This window comes from Rana temporaria, chromosome 3 (assembly GCF_905171775.1).
Source record: "Rana temporaria chromosome 3, aRanTem1.1, whole genome shotgun sequence".
NCBI lineage: Eukaryota > Metazoa > Chordata > Amphibia > Anura > Ranidae > Rana > Rana temporaria.
The window spans coordinates 101,177,133-101,194,267 of NC_053491.1; the positions used below are offsets into that span (position 1 = coordinate 101,177,133).

Genomic DNA, 17,135 nt, shown 5'->3' on the forward strand with positions numbered 1-17,135 from the left:
TAAAATCCGACAGGCTGGTTGCACCCTTATTGATCGATCAACTTTGGTACATTCAGCCTGCCCATACATGGTTTGAATCTCAGCTGGTTTTTGTCTGTGGCCAGCTTTAGAGCTAAATAAAGGAACACATAAAATTACACTGAACGCACACATTAGATTGCAGTTTGACACTGTTTCCCTTTGCAGTTGTTCATAGGCACTGTTCCATTTTATCCTAATTGAGCTTTTTACTTTTACCTGTCATTTTATACATGTTCTTTCTTTTATTTTATTTTTTAGGGTACAGATATGAACTGTTCTGTCTCATAAAACATGCACAGACTCCGCACTGCCTGGTATGTCATGTTACTCTTACATACTTACATTTTTATTGTAAATAATAATTTTATTATAAAATATGTATATTCTTGTGATAAAATGTAATTGAAATGAGTTGAATTACATTATTTGATTTCATTTTGTTAATTTCTCTAAAGCTATAAAATTTTACTATTGCGTAGACTGTATGGTTGATTCACTAAAGCAGTAGAGAATGTACACTTATCAAAGTAAATATTCGCTTTTCAAAAATCAATTTTTTTAACTTTTTCCCTCACCTGTTATTGGGTATTCAAGGTAAACAGCTTTGCCTTATTCACTAAACTAAGGGAACAAGGTAAATATTCACATTAGTAACCAGCACTCCTTTATGAAATTCCGTTATGTTCCACTGGTTAATTGTGCAAAGCCATTAAAGTGCCTCTTTCTGCTTTTTGGTTTCTCGTATGTGGGGTATAATGTTGCAGCATAGTATCCCCTTTAGGCAGGTGTAGACCAAATACAGAATTCTTAAAAAAAATTAAAGATAGGTTGGCGCTGTGAATTTTTCAGCACATTTTTTTTTTTTTTTTGTGCTGAAAATCCCCTTCTCGGCTTATACTCAAGTCTGTCTGCAGCCTAATCATACCAGCAATCATTAACGTTCTATTTCCCCATCCATCCGGGATGAGAGAAGACACACAGCTGATCTCACTGCTCCCCCTTCTCCCCCCGCCCTTTATTGTGTGCTGCTCACACCTGCAATCATTGCCGTTCTATTTCCCATCTGTCCGGGATGAGAGAAGACACACAGCTGATCTCACTTCTCCCCCTCCTCTCTCCTGTGTGCTCCGCGGTCAGTCAAGTGTGAATCTAACAAGCTCACATTTCCCGCGGAGCACACAAGAGAGAGGAGTGGGAGAAGGAGGAGCAGTGAGATCAGCTGTGTGTCTTCTCTCATCCCGGACGGACGGGAAATAGAACATCAATGATTGCCAGTGTAAGTAGCACAAAATAGAGGACAAGGGGAGAAGGGGAAGCAGTGAGATCAGTGGCCACTGATGAAAACTGATGGACACTGATAGGAGGCACTGATGGACACAGTGAGGCTGAGGCATGCAAATGGGCATTGTTGACCCTCTTTTCCACATACAGTAGCTGCTGCATTCTCACTCTAGACTTATACTCGAGTCAATGAATTTTCCCATTTTTTTGTAGTAAAAGTAGGTGCCTCGGCTTATATTCGGGTCAGCTTATACTCGAGTATATACGGTATGTTATATTTCATTGTTTTATGTTGTATTTCATTGCTGCTATGTCTAAAGCTAGAAAGTGTCAAAGTGCACAAGCACTCTGGTTTTGGAGGCTCTGTGACACTCTGCAGCTTTTTGAAGTTAATGCGGTCATTTGGCATCTAGAAATGGCAAGCTTTAATTTTTAGCTTAAACTTTTTTTAATTATTTTTTATTTTTAGAAAATAAATATGCAAAATCATAAAAAACTGACATGAAGTTTGTAGTACACATAAATAAGCCCATTAGTATAGCTTTCATTTTTAAAAGACAAGCTAAGCTAGAGTTTCATTTTCTCAGCATAATTAATTTTTCCATTGAGGATAAGGCCTAAGGCTTCATGTACACACAGTAACAAAGAGATGGTCCCTGCCCCCACCTATAACTTCACAGCAAGGAGCACATGGAAGGGCAAACGCATTAAAGACAAAACCAGAGAAAATTTCAAGCTCAACTCGCCAACCAGTCTGCCTGCCTACCATATTACAATTAGAAAGGAATGGGGGTATACAATATGTTGTATTGTAAAACCAATGTCTCAAACATCCATTGGTGTACTATCCTTTAACCAGACCTATATGGGATCAAAAGAAACGAGAAGCCAAACTTGGAAGGAGTGAAGCTCCCAACTAGGGCAGCCAAGTTAATTAAACAGTAAGGAGACTTGTTGGAAGGTAAAAAACGTATGGAAATGTTACTGTGTTGCATCGGAAAACTGAGTCGTGCAACAACCACACTGACAGGAGCTGTTACAAAGGTAGATGTGCAACAACCACACTGACAGGAGCTGTTACAATGGTAGATGTGCTGGATTGTCCACTAGAATACACACATAACGAGGAGTAAACAATCTTACCCTCTTGGTGTATTGCAGCCAGTGCAATAATATATTTACTGTCACTATTTGCAGTGATGAACATACGCTGAGCCCTCCAGTGTCTGTGTGGTGTAAGGGGATTTTCTCTAAGTGAACGTCTCAATATGGAAATAATAAGCTTAAGTTCAGAGCGTTAATCCTCCAGGAACACTTGACAATTCAGTTCAGTATTCAACCCTAATGGTATCAAAGCTCCAAGTTTACAAATCCATAATTTTCCTTTATTTAGGGGAAAATTCAGAGTATAAATACCCTTCATTTTCATCCCCTCACAGCTTCCTCATGTACTTTCTGAAAATGCTTTGCTATGTGTTCACCTATGCTCACACGTAACTGTCTTTTTCGTTTTTCTTATATAAAATGTATTACAAGGGCCGGTAAGCATGCAATCTACCCTGGTAGTAGAACAATTATTTTGGGTCTTTAATTTTATACTGTTTCCTATTTTCAGAGTCCATTAAGGTATCTATGTGGTCCACAAAGGGGCATAGTTGTCATTTCCCACATGGGAATATCCCTTTGGATATTGGATATGTAGATGACCAGTTATCCACGGGCGATTTCACAAATTCTGAATCGATTTGAATATCACCTGTTTCTTGCTCTGCGGGCTACCAATGGGATATTTTCTACAAATTTTGCTCTATGTAGCTGCCTGTGTTAGTAACCCACCTTCGCGAAATGTTGCATATAATTCTCCTCCTTGTCTAAAGTCCTCCTTGTCTAAAGTTTCTTTTGATACGTAGAAACTGACCGATTGGGATGCCATTTATTAACCATTCTGTATGATGGCTGTCTGCACATAGAAGGGTGTTGGCTGCTGACGCTTTACGAAAGGTACGGGTAACGAGGGTATGATTTTTCTATTGAAATCTGAAAATCCCAAAAAAGTAATTTTGCTTTTGATCAAAAGAATAGGTCAACCGTATGTTACTATTATTTATATTCAGACCTTTGATAAAGTCCTCTTAAAGAAAGAAAAATGGTGGATTTACAAACTTGGAACTTTGATACCATTGGGGTTGAATACTGAACTGAATTGTCATGTGTTCCTGGAGGAGTAATGCTCTGGACTAAAGCTTATTATTTCTGCAGGTCTCTACTCTGAACATTGCACTATATACTGGCCTTATGGTGAGAAAATGCATTCATACAACTGGATCTTTTGGGGGAGGTTGGTGTTTTCTCTGTATTGTTCTGCAATGTTCATGATAGAACTACTAGTCAACTCACTTCTAAGGAATGGAAGTCCCCACTGTGTTTTTAACTTTGTCACTTTAACAAAAATGAGAAGGTGGCCCCCTCCATGAGATGGCTCCTTACTTAAGGACATGGGAAGTTAGGGCCCGCTATCCTGACGGAGCTGCGCATGCACATAGCAAAACACGTTGAGGTCACAGACATGTCACAAACAGATGGGACGCTATGCCCCGTATGGATGAACATTGAGCCGTTCACTTCGGGAAATCCTCTTGCATCACACACACTGGAGGGCACAGCATATGTTGATCCGAGCCGGCACGGAAAGCCCTAAGTTTGTCACAACGCGTTTGCCTCCGACATGTCTGACAAGCACAGAAACGCTGGCCGGTAGCTGTAAGCACAAGGCGTTTCCCTGGAAATCGGTAGCTGCAGCCGCTATGGATCGCCCTACATTAACTGCAAATAGTGACCGTAAATATATCATTGCACAGTGTGGCTGCAATACAACAAGAGGGGGTAAGATCATAGTTGCATAGTAGGTGAGGTTGAAAAAAGACGCAAGTCCATCAAATCCAACCTATGTGTGTGATTATATGTCAGTATTACATTGTATATCCCTGTATGTTGTGGTCGTTCAGGTGCTTATCTAATAGTTTTTTGAAATTATCAATGCTCCCAGATGAAAGCACTGCCTGTGTAAAGGGAGTGGCCACATGTCTTATTAAACTCCCTTCCGCTAAAAAGTTTTATCCCTATTGTGAGGTCACCAGTATGGTATTTGTAAATTTTAAAAATATCCCCTCTCAAGCGTCTCTTCTCCAGAGAGAATAAGTTCAGTGCTCGTAAACCTTTCTTCATAACTAATATCCTTCAGTCCTTTTATTATCTTTGTTGCCTTTCTCTGTACTCGCTCCATTTCCAGTACATCATTCCTGAGGACTGGTGCTCAGAACTGGACAGCATACTCCAGGTGAGGCCGGACCACAGTCTTGTAGAGTGGGAGAATTATCGCTTTATTTCTTGCGTTAATCCCCTTTTTAATGCAAGCCAATATTCTGTTTGCTTTGTTAGCAGCAGCTTTGCATTGCATGCCATTGCTGAGCCTATAAACTACTAGGACCCCCTGGTCCTTTTCCATCCTTGATTCCCCCAGAGGTTCAAGCCCCCCCAGTGAGTAGATTACATTTAATATTTTTGCCACCCAAATGCATTATTTTAAATGTTTTCACCATTGAACTTAATTTTGCCATGTAGCTGCCCACCCCATTCCTTTGTTCAGATCTTGCAATTTTTCCACATTCTGCAGCGAAAGTTATTGCTTAGCTAAGTATGGTCTGCAAATACAGAGATTGAACTGTTTACCCCATCCTCCAGGTCGTTTTTGAGCAAATTTAAATAAGATTGGTCCCAGCACAGAACCTGGGGGACCCCACTTTCCACCCCTGACCATTCTGAGTACTCCCCATTTATCACCACCTTCTGAACTCGCCCTTGTAGCCAGTTTCCAATCCATGTACTCACCCTATGGTCCATGCCAACAGACAGTACAGTAAACATTTATGGGGAACTGTATCAAGTGCTTTTGCAAAATCCAGATTCACCACGTCTACGGTCCTTTCTTTATCTAGATGTCGGCTCACCACCTAATAGAAGGTTAATAGATTGGTTTAGCAAGAAAGATTCTTCATGAATCCATGCTGATTACTGCTAACGATACCGTTTTCACTAATAATCTCTTGTATATAGTCCCTTATCATCCCCTCCAAGAGCTTGCATACTATTGATGTTCCACTAACTGGTCTGTAATTCCCAGGGATGTATTTTGGCCATTTTTTAAATGTTGGCGCTACATTGGCTTTTCTCCATACAGCTGGTACCATTCCAGTCAGTAAAAAATTAGGAATGGTCTGGTAATTACTTGACTGAGTTCCCTAAGGACCCTTGGGTGCAAGCCATCTGGTCCCGGTGACTTATTAATGTTTTATGTTTTTCAAAAGTCTTTTTCTAATTTTGTCCTCTGTTAGCTGTGAGGGTGCTTCCTGAGCTGTGTCATGAGGATAAACACTGCAGTTTTGGTTACTGAAACCCCCCGAATTCCCTCGTGAAGAGGAGAAGAATAAATTCAATACCTTCCCCATCTCACCATTCTTAGTAACCAGATTCCCTTCATCCTTTTTTATGGGACCAATGAGGTCTGTTCTGCCTCTTTTACTGTTTATATACTTAAAGAATTTCTTGGTATTTTTTTTTTTTTTTGCTCTCCTCCGCTATGTGTCTTTCATTTTCTATCTCAGCCGCCCTAATTGCGCCCTTACATTTCTTATTGCATTCTTTATAAAGTCTGAATGCTGATGATGATCCCTCAGCCTTTTATTTCTTGAAGGCCCTCTCCTTTGCTTTTATATGCATTTTTACATTGGAGTCAAGCCATCCAGGATTTTTGTTTGCTCTTTTAAATGTATTTCCCAATGGAATGCATTGGTTAATGCCCTTATTTAATATGCTCTTAAAGCAAACCCATCTCTCCTTCGTGTTATTTGTTCCTAAGATTTTATCCCAATTTATATCTTCTAGCAAGGTTTGTAGTTTAGGGAAGTTGGCTCTTTTGAAATTCAGTGTCTTTGTATTCCCCTTATGTTTCCTATTTGTGTGATTTATACTGAAGCTAATTGACCTGTGATTGCTGTTTCCTAAATTGCCCCTTATTTCTACATCCGTGATCAGGTCTGTATTGTTGGTAATCAGTAGGTCTAGTAAGTTTGTTTCTAGTTGGTGCGTCTACCATCTGACTTATGAAATTGTCCTGTAAGACATTTAGGAACTGGCGAGCCTTAACCACTTCCATACAGGGCTGTTATACACACATCCATACCAGGCCTATTCTGGCACTTCTCTCCTACACGTACAAATCATAATTTTTTTTGCTAGAAAATTACGCAGAACCCCCAAACATTATATATGTTTTTTTAGCAGACACCCTAGGGCAGTGATGGCGAACCTCGGCACCCCAGATGTTTTGGAACTACATTTCCCATGATGCTCATGCACTCTGCAGTGTAGTAGAGCATTGTGGGAAATGTAGTTCCAAAACATCTGGGGTGCCAAGGTTCGCCATCACTGCCCTAGGGAATAAAACAACGGTCATTGAAACGTTTTATCTTGCACGGTATTTGCGCAATAATTTTTCAAACGCCTTTTTTTTGGAAAAAAATTGTTTCATGAATTAAAAAAATAACAAAACAGTAAAGTTAGCCCAATTTTTTTGTAAAATATGGAAGATGATGTTACACCAAGTAAATAGATACCTAACATGTCACGCTTTAAAATTGCGCACACTCATGGAATGGTGCCAAACTTCGGTACTTAAAAATCTCCATAGGCAACGCTTTGAAATTTTTTACAGGTTACCAGTTTAGATTTACAGAGGAGATCTAGTGCTAGAATTGTTGCTGGCACTCTAACGCACGCGGCGATACCTCACATATGTGGTTCTTTTTTTTTTTTTTTTTTACATATTTATTTTTTTACACTTTTTTTTTTTTTTTATTTTCTTTTTTTTATTATCACTTTTATTCCTATTACAAGGAATGTAAACATCCCTTGTAATAGGAATGTGTGTGACAGGCAGGGCTGTGGAGTCGGTAGATAAATGTTCCGACTCTGACTCCTCAGTTTTATGTACTTCCGACTCCTCGACTCCGACTCCTCTGTATTAATATGCAAATGTATTTTATACATTCCTTGAGGGAAAGAAACGCAACCTACCACCAGTGTCATCTTAAGAGCATTATAGGCCCCCGGGCAATACAGTGCAATGGGGCCCTGTCTACACAATCACGCACTAGAATTACTGACAAAAATCATAAAATTTACTGGCAGAACCACATTTTTTACTGCCACTGCAAAAAAAGTACCTAAAATTACAGTTTTCAGTGCCCAACAATGCAAATGTCAGTATTTAAACTATAAACATATAGCTAGTGCTATTAGAAATGTGTTTAAGTTAAACAAAAGTAAAAAAAAAAAAAATGTCTTCATTGACATGAAGGTCAGGTTACTATAACCCAGCCAGCACAGAGTTTCCTCTTACATCAGAGTCTGCAGGATTCCCCCTTACAGTGAAAGGGAACTCTTATGTAAAGGGGAACGCTGCAGATCATGATCTAAGGGGAGAACTCTGATGTGGAGGGGGGCTATGGTGACCAGAGACCACCTTATATCAGAGTCCACTGCTTTCTCTTTCCCACTTGCATCAGGGTCCGCAGACTGAGTTCCCCCTTGCATTGTAAGGGGGAATCCTGCAGACTCTGATGTGGGGGGTACTCTGGTGACCAGAGACCACCTTCCTTAGATTAAATACACTAAGGTAAGGGGGGTCACTAATATAGGAGGGGGAACCTTTATATCAGTGACCCCTTACATTTTTGCATTCACTCCCCCCTTACATCAGCAACCCCCCGCACTCGTGGAGGACCGGATCTTCTCTGTGATTTCCGCGAACTGGGCATGGGCAGTTCTAACCCGTCACTCTCCATAATTTTTTACTGGGGTTGCTGGGCAGCCGGTGGGGCCCCCCAGGCAAGCGGGGCCCCCGGGCAACTGCCCAGCGTGCCCAATGGAAAAGATGGCCCTGCCTACCACAGGACTACTGGCTGGGAAGCCAACAGTCTACTGTATTGCACAGTTTAAGCAAAAGACAAACACAATGGCCCAGATTCAGGTACGACTTGCGCGGGAGCAAGTGTGATTTGCGCCGCGCAAGTACGGAATTGCTCCCAGGCAAATTTGCGGGTGACCCAGAAAGCAAGCTAAGCCTGAAATGTGCCATTTTTGCACGGAGGCAGTTTGTCTGCCCCAGCACAATTAAGGGGCAATTTTGCTCAGGGAGCAACTTGCGCTCTCATGGTTTTCCCTCAGCAAATATGCAAATGAGGAACTGCCACTGATTCATAAACTTGCGTGTGTGAGGAGCATTTTGCTCCCAAAGCGCGCAAGCTGTTTGGCCGGGGCAAATTTGCACTTTATAAAAGCAGGGGCAAGTTAGCAAGAGATGGCCACAGGTCAGCTGGAGAGCAACTACAGCAGCACCAAGACGGACGAGCTGAACAAGCAGAGCACCCACACTTTCTGGATCTCACATCTGTGTGCCAACATGCCAGGGGCAGCTATGGTTCTTGCTATCTTATTGAGTGAACCGACTCGTAGGAGGGCACGGGAGAGGGTATACAGATTGCGCCACAACATCTTTGACATGAGTGATATTGAGGTGTATCGCATGTTTCGATTCAGCCCTGAACTAATCCTTGAATCCAAGAATCCTGCAGGATGACATCAGCAGCCAGACACATCGTGGCCAGGCAGTGGAGCCACTGGTGAAGGTCGTGGCAACCCTGCATTTTTTGGCAAGTGGATCATTTCAGCGCACAGGTGGAATGGTGGCTGGGATGTCCCAATCCAGCATGAGCAGGTGTGTCCACCAAGTGATCCCTGCAATACTCAGGCGCATGGCCAACCAATTTATCAAACCAACCACGGATGACCTGCGGCAGAAGGCAATCACCGATTTCTATTCAATAGACAGATTCCCACGCACTGTGGGTGCAATTGATTGTACCCATGTGGCACTACGCCCCCCCTGTCACCTAGAGCATATCTACTGTAACAGGAAGCACTGGCATTCCATAAATGTCCAGGTGATCGTGGATGCCCATGGCCTCATATGGCATGTCCGTGCCAAACACCCCAGGTCCAGCCATGACAGTTTTATCTATCGTCAGAGCCCCATCCCAACCGAGTTTGACCAGAACATGTATGGAGACAGCTGGCTGATTGGTGAGTGACATGGGTGTCAGGTATGACTGCCCCCCCCATGATGCAGACATCACGAGGGGCACATGCATGACTAACATCCTTCTGTCTTTTCCCTTCCAGGTGACTCTGCATATGCCCTGGGACCTCACATGATGACCCCATTCCGGAACCCCCAAACCCCAGGAGAGGAAAGATTTAATGAAGCTCACGCACGTACCCGTGGAACGCACATTTGGCATCCTTAAATCCCGTTTCAGATGTCTGGATAAATCCGGGGGGACCCTGTTGTATTCACCCAACTTTGTATGCCAGATCATAGGGGCATGTTGTATTCTGCATAACTTTGCCGAGAGAAGGGGCATGCAGATTGACATACGTGATGACCTGACCCCTGAACCACGCAATCCCCCCCCCCCCCCAAGAAACTCTACCCGGTCTACTGAGGGAAGAGCAATCGGGAGTGGTCTCGTGGAACGTCTCTTTTCACGTTAAACACACACATTAATCATGTCACAAGTAGAATGCACGCGTGCACACCACTGTGGTCCCTAGCACACACACCCCACATGCACCCAAAATTGGATTAGACCCAACGATACCACATGGTATTAGGGAGCAGCAACGCCGCGTCAAGGCTCCAATTATGTTGCTGTCTATTCATACACCTTTCACATGGCAGAGGGTGACACCCCTTTTCCAGCAGGAGTGACACCCCCCCCCCCATTCACACACCAGTCACACTGTAGTATACACTCCTCACCGTGTGTAGGAACTACAAAATAAAATAAAAACTCAAACTTTGAGCATATACAAAACCAACAAAAAATCATATTCTGAGCATATACAAAAGAATCAAAAACTCATAATCTCAGCCCAAGAAAAAAAAAAAAAAAAATTTTTTTGGACATCTTTGGGCCAAGGGTGCCCCGGCTCTGGCTCCTCAGTCTCCGTGGTTGAGCCAGTGGTGGAGATGAAGCATGGGGTGGGGATGGAGGGGGGGAGGAGCATCAACCCCTACTTCAACACTCCTGGCAGGTGGTGCCTGCATGCCCTCCATGGCGTTGGCCAGGCGGGTGAGGACGGTGTTGGTCTGGGCCAACATGCGCATTTGCCGGGTGGTGGTGGTCCGGTGGTGACGCCGGGTAAGTCTCCCCTCCTCACGCACAGCAGCAGTGTTGGCCTCCACCGCACCTGCCAACCTGCTCACCTCCGCTGTCAGTAAAGCGGTGGCGCCCTGCTGGTCAACCATGCAGGTCACCATGGCTGAACAGTTCACACTGACTTCCTCCAGGCTCTCTGCAATTTTTTTCTCCCGGTCAGCATGCAGGGTGAGGGCCTGCTCAACAGAGGAGGAGGAGGATGTCAGGCTGTCCGCCACCCGCCTCAGATCTACCACCATGGCCCCTAGATGGCGGGTCTGCCGGGCCTGCTCCTCCTGCAGACCTTGACGGAGGCTGGAGGGTACACCCCTCGTTTTTGAAAGAGCCTTCCTGGGAGGAGGAGAGGCTGGGGCATGAACAGAGGGAGAAGAAGGGGAGGGGGCCACACTGGAGGGGCTTGCACTGGAGGGGGATGACGTGATGGTCGGGGGGGTGGTGGGTTGGTCAGGGATGGTGGGATCCTCCTGGAGGTAGCCAGAGTCCTCCAGGTTGAGGATAAATGACTCCTCCACCACTTCCTCCTCCATACTTGGCCTTGGTAAAATCTCCTCCTCAACAAACATGGCCAGTATGTCCATGAGGCCTGACTGGACCCCATGCTCATGTGGGGATGGCGTGGGTCGCCCCGCAGCCGACGACGGCCCAGCTTCATCATCACCACCTGTGGATGACACAAAAAAACACATGTTGCTGGAGCAACACACTTCTCATATGTTCACTTCTACCCCCTCCCATGATACACAGCAAATATGAAAACAAAAAACTTACCAGTCCCCAAGTCCCCAACAGTGGAGTCGTAGCCTGGGACTCCCTCCACCTGCTCCAGCGCTAGACTTTGCGCGATCACCTCCTCATCAGGATTTAGACGGATCTTGAAGGGTGGTCCTCCTCCCGTGCCACTCGTATGCTTACGGATAAGCACAAGCTTATCCCGGACCCTACGCCGCATGTCATTCAACTTCTTTTGAATGTCCTCCCACGTCCTTTCTTCATTACCCAGGGCATTTATGTCATTTATGTGGAGGTGCCATATCAGCAAAAAGGGCAAAATTACCTTGCTCGGGGGGGTGGGAAAAGCAGGATGTAATTTTGCACAGGACCTGCGCAGGTCTGCCCCTATTTATTTGCTCAGTGCAAGCAGCTGGGCAGAATTTTCCCTGAAAATAGGCGCAAACCACTGCTGAGTGGAAAAAAGATCATTTGCATAGGGCACACCCACTTTCACTTGCGCTGCCTTACGCCCTGATTTTTGCCTTACAAAGGAGCAAGTTAGCAGACAAAAGGAATCCTGAATCAGGTGGCAATCTTTCCAATTTGCCCCAGCGCAAAGCAAATCAGCTGCTCTTCACATGTGCAACTAATGGGCAAATCTACCTGAATCTGGGCCAATGAAAACAAAGTTTTATAAAAAAAAAAAATATTAATCAATCAAGTGGCTGGATAGTAGCAGCAGGCATAAACATCAGGAACAGGATCTTTACCAGTTCAAAAATACAAACCACATTATTTGGTTGTTTTAGAACAAAAACAAAGCTTATCTATAATGAACCAAAAACAAAATCTGTAAAACCTATAAATGGTTTATATTAATCTTGAAATGTAGTTATAGGCTTAGCAAATGCAAATCAATTCAATGTAGAGTTCTAAGGAAGAGAATTGCCTCTGCCAGATCCTCTTTCATAGAGGCTCTTAAGTCAGACACTGACTTGGGTGGGTGGCATTGCAGTAACTATTCTGGCCACATCACTAACGATCTCTGGATAAACAAGGATGGCTTCTTCAACAGTAAGTTTTGATGAGCGATCATACTTTTCAACTTCTTTTAGTGCTTTATAAAACTCCTGTTGGAATTTTTTTTTTTAATTCCAATCTAAATTTAGTAGGAGTCGGAGTCGGTGCATTGTTTTCCGACTTCGACTCCAGGTACCCAAAATTTCCCTCGACTCCGACTCCACAGCCCTGGGTCAGTACTCTTTATGGAGAGATGCGGGGTCAATAAGACCGCACATCTCTCCTCCAGGCTGGAAAGCATGAAATCGGTAAAAAAAAATTCACCGATCTCATGATTACTGTTGCTTAGCAGCCGCAATTGCAGCTTTGTTTACTTACGGGGACCCGGGCCTGACGTCATCACATCGCGCCCGGGTCCTCCGACGGTCATAGAGATTGACTGGTGACCATCTGGTCACCAGTCATCTCTATGCTTCCTGCCAGCGCCGGACGATTCGTTCTCCGGGCCCCTGATGGCACGGGAGAGCCCGGAGAAGCACCGGATGGCGGCGGGAGGGGGGGGTGTCCCCACCCGCCGCCTGTAAGAACGATCTAGCGGCGGAATCGCCGCTATGATCGTTCTTACGTTGTGCAGAAGAGAAGGATATCTGATGCCTCTAGCTGCAGGCATCATTCAGATATCCCCCCACAAAGCTCAGGACGTCATATGACGTCCACCCGGATCGTTGGAGGTCCTTTGTGGACGTCATTTTACAATGGGCTGGTATGGATGTGGTTAAACAAATGCTGCTTTTACTCCTCGTTATCTGTGTATCCTAGTGGACAATTCATCACATCTACGAATGTAACCGCTCCTGTCAGTGTGGTTTTGTTACAAGGCTTATAGTTTTCCAATGCAGCACAGTAACATTTCCAACTTTGGAAGAACATCACTGTTCATGGGATCCCACCTAGGGCTTTTAGGGGGTGCAGGTGCTAGTGCTGTATTATTATTATTATTATTATTATTATTATAGTGCAAATCCTCTTCTCATTCATTCCCATTGTGGTTCAGCACTGACATCTGCATCCTACCTAGTCCCATTAGTTCGGACTTGTTCATCTGTGATTCTGTTTTTTGTTTCTAATTGGTACGTGCAGGGTTGTTTTGATACACTGGGGTTTATTTACTAAAGGCAAATCCACTTTGAACTACAAGTGCACTTTAGATCTGAGGGGAAGATTTGAAATGAGGGGAAGTTCTGCTGATTTTATCATTTAATCATGTACAAAACTGTTTTATTTTTTTATCTTGCATGTCCCCCCTCAGATCTACGATGACTGCACTTCCAAGTGCACTTGTAGTGGAAAGTGGATTTGTCTTTAGTAAATAAACCCACCCCCCCCCCCCCCTGTGTGTTACAATAAGGCCCCTTTCACATTGGGACGTTTTTAATGCGGTACAGCGCTAAAAATAGCGCTGCTATACCGCATGAAAAATCATGCCCTGTACTCTTCAATGTGAAAGCCCGAAGGCTTTCACACTGAAGCGGTGCGCTAGCAGGAACGCTCGAAAAGTCCTGCTAGCCGCTTCTTTACCGCGGTATAGGAGCGGTGTGTTCACCGCTCCTATACCGCGCCTTCCCATTGAAATCAATGGGAAAGCGCGGTAATACCGCTGTAATACCGTGGTAATACCGCCGCAACGCGGGCGGTATTAACCCTTTTTCGGCCGCTAGCGGGGGTTAAAACCTCACCGCTAGCGGCCGAATATCGTGGTAAAAACGATGGTATAGCCGCGCTACAAATAGCGCGGCTATACCGTCACCGCGGCTGACGCTTCAGTGTGAAGCCAGCCTAAGAGTTCTTACTCTTTTTATTGGAATGTTTTCTAAGTAAACATTTTTTTTTTACCTTCCAATTAAGTCTCCTTGCTGTCTAACTGCTCAGCCGCCCTAGTTGGGATCTTCACTCCTTCCAAGTGCGGCTTCTTTTCTTTCGATCCCTTACCAACCGAATTAACCTGTCCAACAGTATGCGTTACAAACAGGGGTTTCGTTGACACACATTTGCAAACGCATGCGTAAGCTGCAAGGCGCTCTCCATCCAATCTGACATTTTTTGCAAAGAAGAATGGGCATAATGTTTCTCTGTGCAAAGCTGGTAGAGACATCCCCAAAAAGACTTGCAGCTGTAATTGCATCGAAAGGTGGTTCTACAAAGTATTGCCTCAGGGGGGCTGAAAACAAATACACGCCACACTTTTCACATATTTATTTGAAAAAAAAATTGAAAACCATTTATCATTTTCCTTTCACTTAATAATTATGTGTTGGCCTATCACATAAAATCGCAATAAAATACATTTGCATTTGTGGTTGTAACATGACAAAATGTGGAAAATTTTAAGGGGTATGAATATTTTTCAAGGCACTGTATGTGTACATTGACACATACACAGGCTTTTATGGAGTTCAGTTTAGGAGCTTTGGGGGGGAAAAAAAAACGCCAAAAGCTCCTAAACTCAAGTTTTGGAGCCGAAGGCTGGCCATACCTGAATGGCTAACCCATTAAAAAAATAAATTCTCCCATTCACACAAGCACTTTTAACCCAACCCCCCCACATTCTGCCCAGTTGTTGGCCATTGGTAGACTTGCTGAGAAGGTGCATTTAAACACCTGCATTCTGACATCCAATCCAGTCTAAAGTGTGATGGATGGAAACCCTATTTTCCATCCATCTATCGGATTGGATAAAAACGGACTCTACGGCCTGTCTTCAGCCGATCCCCCATAGGGGAGAGCGGCGCTCTGACAGGTCGGTCCCTGCACAGTGTGCAGAGACAGACCTGTCATCTGCCTTCTCAGCGGGGATCGACGGAGCGATACTCGCTAAGCAAAGCGGAGCCCGTACACGGACACGTCCGTGTGAAAGGGCCCTTAAGGTGAAGCTCACAATACCCCGTGAGCAGGAAAGCTTTTACTCAAATTTCAACCAATGCTAACAGGTAGGTGGAACAAGCAGATAGATGAGTCTGTTCTGAATCTAGAATCTGGTTACTATTGTCAACACAAAACCAATCTTTTTATTTTTTTTTTTTATTTTTTTTTCTGTTTCCTAAATCAATCTCTTTGAAGTATATCATCTAGATGTGCTTTGTTCCACTGAGCCATTATTCATCAGATATAATGTTGTTTACTTTAGTGGGGGTGTCAGACTTTGTTGTCAATTTACTATGATTTCGGTGATACGATTTAGGAGTTTATGAAAATGAGTATCTGTGAATCATGTCAGAAATGTCTGGTTCATCAGTACTAAGGGTAAAGTATTACACTGTAAGGATTCTTATTAAAAGAAAATTACATTTTTTATTACTTGTGCTCATACTTCCTGTCTAGGTGTGAAAGTTTTGACCTCAATTTGTTTTAATAATCCTAAGGTTTGCACTTGATTTTTTGACTACAATGGATTTTCCTATTGGCACCTGCATTATCTATAGACCTTTGCCCTGAGAAGTCATCTTGTCTAACTTTTTAGATGTAATGAGCAGCATTTTTTTTCTTTTTTTGCTTGATGTATTTCTGATCCTAAGGAGCTGTAGCTTTCAGGACACTGAAGGGTGATAATGAAATTCTTTGAACCCAATAATCTGTTTTTGCAGATCCACTGTGTGACAGCCCCAGATGTCAGTTCCATCTGGAATCAGGACAGACAGCCAGATGAGCAATATACACAAGACATGTAAGTGTTGGGGACCTGTGAACCTGCATGGCAATCCAAAATGTAATTTGTAATTATGTAGGATATAATCTTTTGATTTAATCCTTAATTTGTATACTAGATTAAGTGATAGTAAGGGCTAAATTCACCTTTACGGAAAAGATAACTCGATATTTTTGATGTGCAATTGTTTTTATGACCGGAGCCTGCAATGTATTGCACCCACAATCGCAGGTTTAATGTCGGACTCCTGCACACTCTTCTTTCTGCTTTCTGACCTTACCTTGATGCAGGCTTTCAGTTAGAAAGTGTGAATTTACTACGAGCCCACTAATCAGCACACTCGTAGTCAATTGAAAACTACAAGTCGTATGCCGTGGTAGAAGATAGGACTTGTAGTTTTATTCACAGATCCATGTGAAATAAATGATGAGATGCACCAATTTAAAATATGAAAGTGGCATCGGGGCCCTCACCTGCTGTCACGAGTCAAGGGGGTACTGGATTTTATACCCTAAATTTGGGCGTTGCATGTTCTAAAAGGTGAACTTATCTTTTTAAAAATAATTCTGTATAAGGCCTGTATCCCCATGTTATGGAAATAAAACACTGCCCCATCAATTTAGCCTTTTTTTCCATAAAATTAAGGAAACCCAGTTTATGGAAGGGACTGTAGCTTCCGCTAATGCCACTGGAGAACAATGTCGTAAAGAATAGTGGAAACAACTGCGCTAAGTTAAAGGATAGATATGGATTGATAAGCAGCGACTAATCTGTGAACAGTGAACAAAAATTGGGAAAAAATATATAGTTGCGCTAAACCAAAAGGAAAAACATGTGTCTATTGTGCTATCAGAGAAGACGCACAAAAAGTGGACAATTAGCCCAGTTGGGCCACATACAGGGAGTGCAGAATTATTAGGCAAATGAGTATTTTGACCACATCATCCTTTTTATGCATGTTGTCTTACTCCAAGCTTTATAGGCTCGAAAGCCTACTACCAATTAAGCATATTAGGTGATGTGCATCTCTGTAATGAGAAGGTGTGTGGTCTAATGACATC

The 17,135-nt window shown here is 43.5% G+C and overlaps 1 protein-coding gene across 3 annotated transcripts in view; it reads left to right on the forward strand.

Moving 5' to 3' along the window:
• The window catches only part of KTI12 (KTI12 chromatin associated homolog), a 79,729-nt gene that overhangs the window by 47,729 nt on the left and 14,865 nt on the right, over positions 1–17,135 (forward strand). For all 3 annotated transcript variants that reach the window (XM_040343107.1, XM_040343108.1, XM_040343109.1), the window contains exons 5-6: positions 280–335; positions 16,013–16,092. In XM_040343107.1, coding sequence (XP_040199041.1) covers positions 280–335; positions 16,013–16,092 — 136 coding nt within the window. The remainder of the gene's footprint in view (positions 1–279; positions 336–16,012; positions 16,093–17,135) is intronic.